Raw genomic sequence first — 8,089 nt, forward strand, 5'->3', positions numbered from 1 at the left:
ATATTAAAATTCTAAACAATACAAGTTGAAATACGGGGATCAAAGGTCAAGTAACCTACGTAGGCAAAATTATATAGTTTGGGAATATAAGTGAATTTGTACTACTAAAACGTTTTTCAAAGCGGTCAAATAAGCTAAAATGACTTTCATAATCATCTTATTTTCAATATGCAAATATCTTTTCTGTACACAACAGCCACCTCTCTAGACATTCTGTTTCTGCTGACCCCGTTGACCTGAAATCGGTGTTGAAAAGTTCAAATTTTCTATATATTTCAATGATCTCGCCATTCTTCTTCTAGTTTAATATTACAAAGTATTGTGTCTTGGGTTAGGTGTTAATGATTTAAACAACTTGCAGTTTCTGTAGTAAATTTTTAGGAACGATTGGAACATATGATCATATTTTGTTTTGTAGTTATAGTACACAAACAAGTTTTAAAAAATATGTATTAGTAGAGGATGGGACTGTCGGCCAGATCTGATCTTATTTTGTAGTTACAGAGGATAAACAACGTTTCTAAAAAAAATGTATTAGTAGAAGATGGAACTGTCGGCCAGATCTGATCTTATTTTGTAGTTACAGTGGATAAACAACGTTTCTAAAAAAATGTATTAGTAGAGGATGGAATTGTCAGCCAGATCTGATCTTATTTTGTAGTTACAGTGGATAAACAACGTATATAAAATTTTAAATAATTGTTTATTGTAAAAACTTATAAAATCAAATAGCACACATTGAAACTCTCTTTTTTTTTAGTGACATTTATATTTTCAAGTAAACTGTTCCAAAGTATTTTTTGGTTGTATGCACGTAATATGTGCCTTTATTTTCGAAACTTAAGTGATATTTTTCAAAAATAACAATTCTATCACATTTATTATTAAGATATCAATAATTAAAGATCTGTAGTGTCTTAATGGACAGTGGATAGAATGTTTGTAATTTGGTTTTAAAAAAACTAAATTAATTAGAAGAACTTTATTCAGTACTTTTCACCAAACAAGTTTATCTAAATGAATAAATTCACTGTTGGCGAAATTTAAACCTGGAGTTTATTTTTTATTTTTCTTCTGTCAAAAAGTTTGTTTTCAACATTTGTTATTATTTACAGCACTTCTTTTACGTCATCTCGTGAAAGGAACTTTTTTCACAAGCGGATTATCAAATGGTATGATTTTAACAACAGACAGTGACGAAGAGCTGACAGTAAGATTCAAACCAGGTACGTAACACAAATATCAAGCAAATACATTTATGAAATTGTAGCAACTGAACGTAAAGCAGCTGAACTGAAATTTTTTTAAAGTGTCGACCAAATTTCAGATATCCCGAATTCTACGCTACCCTATCTATTCGAAAATGTATTTCAACCGGCCATTTTTATTTTATTTTATTTTAGTTTTTTGGCCCCAGGCTTTGGAACCACTGATATAAAGGAATCGTGAAAATAATTGTATGGGAGATAAAATGAATGTCGTTTGGACAAAACACTGACCACAATTTTTCTTATACAGCTATTTCATCTTTTTTATGCTTGCCAATATCATACAACGCGGTACCTGTATTTGTAAAAGTAGTTTAGCCAAGTCGTAACCTGTATTTATTTTTAACCATTTGTCAGTTATTTTAATCATTTTTATATTTTAAGACTTTAGCAAACAGTATTTTCAAAATAGAAAACTTGTTCCTTTTAACCTTCCATTTGAAATAAATAAATGTTGCATATTAAAATATTGTTAGACATAGCACAATTTAAAATAAGTAATTGTTGCGTATTAAACTATTGTTGGACATAGCACAATTTAAAATAGGTAATTGTTGCGTATTAAACTATTGTTGGACGTATCATATTTTAAATAAAGTAAATGTTGCGTATTAAACTATTGTTGGACGTAGCATATTTTACAATAAGTAAATGTTGCGTATTAAACTATTGTTGGACGTAATACAATTTAAAATAAATAAATGTTGCATATTAAACTATTGTTAGACACAGTACAATTTAAAATAAGTAATTGTTGCGTATTAAACTATTGTTGGACGTAGCATATTTTACAATAAGTAAATCTTGCGTATTAAACTATTGTTGGACGTAACACAATGATTGTTGGCAAAGAAACAAGTGTACGTTTCAGTAACGAACTTCTGTACATAGCATTTGGTGTGGTATTGACCTCAGGTGGTAAATGGTACTAGCAAAGTGATATTATGGTAAACTTAACCTTATTGTAGCCGAGTGCCATCTTTAAGTTGTCCTGAATATAACTTATTTATATATATATATTAAAACTGCAGGTTAACAATTTTAATTCTAAGAAAACAATCAGGTAAATTAAGCGACACTTATGCATAAGTAAAGTATTAAAAATGTTAAAATCGAATACACAACGTCAAATAGTTGTACATAAAAATTGTTTTATTTTTTATTACAAATTACAGGTTTTAAAATAAAGAAACTTAATTTAAATACTAAAACTTTCTTTACCATCAAAACTTGTCAAATGATCGCACCAGTGATCGAAATGTCGTACCTGTTCTAAAAACAAACCTTCCTTACCGTGAAAGCTGTAATAAAAATATACTTAATAAATAAGTAAACTCAAAACGAAACTATTAATAAATAGCTTTATTAAAAACAGACGCAGCCCCAAAAGACTTTACATTTCGATAGTATTCTACATCACCATCATCAGAAGTAACAGTTAAAGTCAAATACTGACTTGTATAGCTACTTCATCTCCAACTTATATAATCTTACATTACTCCGTCAGCGCCATCTCGACCATGGGCACAATACCTCCAACCCTCCCCAAAGAGCTTACAAAACAAATTTCCAGAATTTCATTTCTTCCACACTTAGACAGATTAAAGGTTTCTCTCTGTGGTCTCCTCTGTTATACGAGTTATTTATGTTTAAATTTAAAATGTATGCATTAAATTCTTCTGGTTTTGAACCTTTTGTGCGGTTAAGATATGTGGACGACACGATTTCGGTGTGGTTAGAATGGCAATGACAAAATAATGCAATTTGAAGGAAATCATAATTTGGTTAGTCCCACTTCTCAGTTTACCTTGGAGGTGTAAAAAGGATATCAATGAAATTTTCAGGATATGTCAGTAAAACGAGATAATGGCTTTCTCTCGAAGTCAGTTTGTAGAAAACCGTTTTCGGTGGTCGTTTCACCACACAACAGATCGTGTCTCCCCCTAGCCACAAAAATTACTTGTTTTTTCCACGTTTGTATTTGGAGCAATAAAAAATCTGTACTTACGGTTGTGACTTATGGTCGGAGTTAATTTTCTTGAAACATGTAGCTGAGGACAAAGGCTTGATGCCGAAATTATTGATAAACTGTGTAAGGAGCATAACAGTAAATTTGCAATGTCACTGTGAACAACAACTGTGTTAAACAAAATGATAATGTTAATAACATGAGTTCAAAGTATGTCAACAAGAGTAGGTAACAATATATAGATTGTAATGTAACTTTATCTCACGGGTTTGAAATAAAACAAATTGATAAACGTGGCGATTACGAAATTCCTTGTGTCTGTGGTCGAACTTATATTGGCCAAACGTGTAGAAACCCGTAATTCAAAATTAAGGAACATAAAAATGTAAACAAATTGATAAACGTGGCGATTACGAAATTCCTTGTGTCTGTGGTCGAACTTATATTGGCCAAACGTGTAGAAACCCGTAATTCAAAATTAAGGAACATAAAAATGTAGTAGACAAAATATAAAGTTAATCGGCTTTAGCAGAACATGTGACAAGCATGTCACTCGTTAGAGACTGGACAAATTTCAAATTAACGAATCACGTTGAATTTAAGTAGGAACTAAATATTAGAAATCGGTAAAAATTGAGAAAAACAAAAATATTATTTTGAATAAAGATGGCGGTTTAGCTGGGAAAGAAACGAAATATTGACAAATCTGTTTTGTTAGCTCTTTGTGAATGGTTGTGTTCGAAATTGAGATGGCGCTGAGGATGTATTGTAAGATTATATAAATTAAAGGTTATATAGATAGACAAGTCAGTTACCTGACTTACTCCTGATTATGGTGGCATAATAAGCCACCGAAACATGTTGAGACTTTTAAATCTGTGCCCAGTTTTTGTTAAAGCTTATTCATTGTGCAACTATTTAACGTTGTACCTTCATTTTTAAATATTTTAAGAATTAGGTAATTCCAGAATCGACAATTTTGTTTTAAAAACAACGATTTAGACTTTCTTGCTTCTTACAGCGCCATCTATCATTATTTCAAGATACCTCTCTAAGTTGTTTCGATATGTAATCAACACTTTGTTTGTCTGTTCTTGCTGTTAATCACAAAGCTACACAACAGGCTATCTGCGATCTGCCCAAGGCGGGTATTAAAACACGATTTTTAGCGTTTTCGACATTTTGACCATGGACGTGTATGTGTATTTAGCTTTTCCACAAGAAAGTAGTGAACCCACAAAAATAATGAAAACTCAACAAATCTTGAATAATAAGTGAGTTAAACAGGAAAAAATATTTTTAGTATTGTCTTTTACCAATTCGTATTATTCGGATACAAACATCTAGCTCAAAATTGCTCGAACGTGATCTTACATTGATTTATATTTGCTATTCGTTGTTTTAGAAAATAACTCAATTGTGTATTTTTACTCTAGTCTTACACTGCTAAATTAGGGACGGCTAGCGCAGATACCTTTCGTGTAGCTTTGTGTGAAATTCAAACTAAACATAACGTTTTGACATTCCATACACTTCAACGCTGCTAATCTATCTGGCGTTTATACTTACTAATCTCCTCCTAGTAACGCATGTTGGATAGGCCATGTCACAACTTTAAGGGATGTCTAGATACATTTTCAGGGCAGTGTATGATTCTTGTATGTATTTTTATTTATTACTTTCTTGCTATTTGTTTGAACTATACGTTCACTCGTCATTTTCATGACAATCGTGGTTTTGATTATTCTGTTATTGTCTATCCAAACCAAACAAGATTTTGGTGAGAAAAGGTTATGTGTTGAGTATACTTTGTTGTCATACTAATAACAATATCAAAACTGTATTTGAAGTTTGGGAACATGTATTACTTAATGTTTTTGTTGTGGTTTTTTCCAGATTGCATCGCTGTAGATGGAATTGACATCGTGTATTCTGACGTCACCGCGACAAATGGTGTAATTCACGTTATTGACCATTTCTTATAATTTTTCCACATCTTGCTGAAATAACTTTAGATCTACGTTTGCTGAATGTCGGCTTCCTTCTTTTGCATTTATAGATCAATGCGATATTCAAGCCTTTTCTGCTTAGTTCGTGAATTAATTTAGTGTGATATATTTTTTATGGTAAACCAAAATAAAACTTTTACCTACAAGTCTATGTGTTTTGTATCTACGTTAATCAAAACAGAAATGAGTTCGTTTCTTGTTAAGCGCAAAGTTACACAATGGGGATATCTATGCTCTGCCCAACACGGGTATTCAAACCCGGTTTTTAGTGTTGTAAACCTAGAAGTTAGTTCCATTTCTAAAATACATTTTGTAATAATAGTCATTAGATTCAATTAAACTTTAAACAGGAGAAAATTATGATGACCTTAATTATAGAAGTTTTAAAATCAAAGTTGCTGAAAAATCTCCGAAAAACGTTTTTTTAAGAATCGTTTTAAAAACGACAGGGTATCACAAGAACCTGGGAATCCTAAAAACGTCAGGGAATTTTAAAAAGTTGGATAAAATTCTGCCCCTCCCCTATTCATATATTTTTGAACCTGTAAACGTACTGAAACCATGCTGTTTTGTTAGGGCAGTTATCCGTATATCTTAACACGATCTTGTTCAGTTATTCTGTATATCTTAACACGATATTGTTCAGTTATTCTGTTATTTTGTTTGATGATAATTACCTAAATCATTGTATTTCATGATAACGCAACATTTTTTTGTCTACCATGAACTTTCAATGTTTGTGTTTAAAGATCTTCAATAGGACAATAGCCCCAAGTACGTTCTGAAGTTGTTGTTTTTTAACCATTTATAACCAGATTATATGTTAAAGTGGTGTTAATTAGGTAACATTATTAGAAACAGTCGGAATATATGTGTCGTAGTACGAGTGTACACGTCTAGAAAATCTAAAATTTTGCCTGTAGTCTCAGGGGGTGGGGGAGTGTGGACAACCCCAGTTAATTGATAATGTGAAACAGTTGGTAATCTAGCATAAGGGAAAAATGAAGATGATAATTTCTCTACATTAACTTAATTATATAATCTTGCAAAAACACCTTAACCGGTGTTATCAAATCTGGCATTTTTAAAATATTAACACTTTGATGACGACAAAATAAATATATATATATATATATTAAATCACAATGGAATTATCCAAATTGTTATATCTCCCATCTGCTCTTCCAATAGATGTCGATCTTTTTGATAATTAGACGAAATTAATATACCGTTTTCGGCTAACTTTATATTGTACTTTTCATTAGGTTTAAAACACAGTATAAAATGTTTATCATCTGTACTGATTCACTAAATTTGCAGAATAAATTATGATACCATCAATTTTCACTATAAATTTTACAGCGTGTTCACACGTTTCATAACCCTTAAAAATGATCGCTATAGCTAATTCTGAATCTTAAAAACCTTTCGCAACAAACCTATATAAAGGAATATAAAAAAAAAGCAACGGACTGTTGAAATATGCATTAATTGATCAGTAGGTTATCTCTAACTCTCTCAGTCTGTCTTTTCCTGTAAATAGAGATAGAACAGAAAGCTAACGTCACATATACATAAGACAGAATACAGGCTCACCGAGAGGGGGCGAGGGAGCAACTACCCTAGAGCCTGTGCATGGCCAAGGACCCATAAAAAATGCCCCAACTTTAAACTCGACTTTTTAAAAGTTTGCATACTCTTAAGCTAAGAATCCATAGACCAGAAAAATGTTGCGAAATTAGTCTACAAGCCAAGCCAAGTTCAAAATGGAAAATAGCATACCTTTGGACTGAATACAGGAATTTACTTCAAACATAGTTATAGCAATAGAACATTCAAAAACTGGTGGTAATGCTAATGCAACTGACAGTAAAAACAAAGATTTTCGAGTTAAAGCCAAAGACAAAAATTTAGCACTAAAGAGAGATTTGTGCGCTGCGAACGCTTTCCAGCGCATCGTCCAAAATTCCAGCATAACTTCCGCCAACTGCCAAATATTCTAAATTTAGAACATGGCGACCTTCTTCCTGCTAAACCTCGTGTAATGTGCAGTTTCTGCATCTGGGATGCCATGTGCGAGGGCCCAATCGCCACATACTTCTGTGTTGTTAAGTGTTCAATGCAAATAAATGTAAGTAATTTTTTAATTATCGATTGTTCTTAATTACATACATATGTTAGGTTATTTCTTTAGTAGCAATGTAGCTTTCTTTTTATGTTGCAAATGGCCTAACGACGTAAAAGCCAAGGTTTTAACTTTTCCGATCAGCCTACTGGCTTACACTTAGCCGCTTAGGCCTAGTATAACATATATATTAGGCTAAGCGTCAAAGTTAAACTTCATATCAAAAGAATGATTTGTTTTTTTGTTAAATACGGCAGTATCTTATTGTTATCACTTATCAATATCTTATTCTCAGTATCTTATTAATTATGTAGAGGTCTCAAATCTAGAGTCGCTCTTGAAGATCTACGTGGGAAATAGCCACAGATTTTTAAATGAAGCGAAGGGAGGGGGATGAACAAGGGAAGAACGTCCTAGAAAATCCTTGTGATGGCTCTGATGAGCCTGAAACTGATTTCAAACGGAATGACTTCTTTGTTGTCATTGATTCGATGATTGGCGGAGTGTCAAAGCAGTTTGACGCTGCAAACACAATTAATAGATTGTTTTACGTTCTGTGGTAATATCGAAGCATGACAGAAGAGGAACTCAAACCTGCATGCGCAAGATTAGTGGACAAATACCCAGACGATATCTCAGAATCCATGCAAGAGGAAATAAGGCACCTTAAGGTAACACATGCATCAAACTTTGGTGAAGATATGGGGCCATATCAACT

General features: G+C 32.4%; 1 protein-coding gene across 1 annotated transcript in view; it reads left to right on the forward strand.

The window, feature by feature from the left end:
• Positions 1–240, forward strand: part of LOC106460542 — a 32,488-nt gene extending 32,248 nt beyond the window's left edge. The window contains exon 25 of the mRNA XM_013920259.2: positions 197–240. Coding sequence (XP_013775713.1) covers positions 197–240 — 44 coding nt within the window. The remainder of the gene's footprint in view (positions 1–196) is intronic.
• Positions 241–8,089: the final 7,849 nt, after the last annotated feature.

Source organism: Limulus polyphemus, unplaced genomic scaffold (assembly GCF_000517525.1).
Source record: "Limulus polyphemus unplaced genomic scaffold, Limulus_polyphemus-2.1.2 Scaffold792, whole genome shotgun sequence".
Taxonomy (NCBI): Eukaryota; Metazoa; Arthropoda; class Merostomata; order Xiphosura; family Limulidae; genus Limulus; species Limulus polyphemus.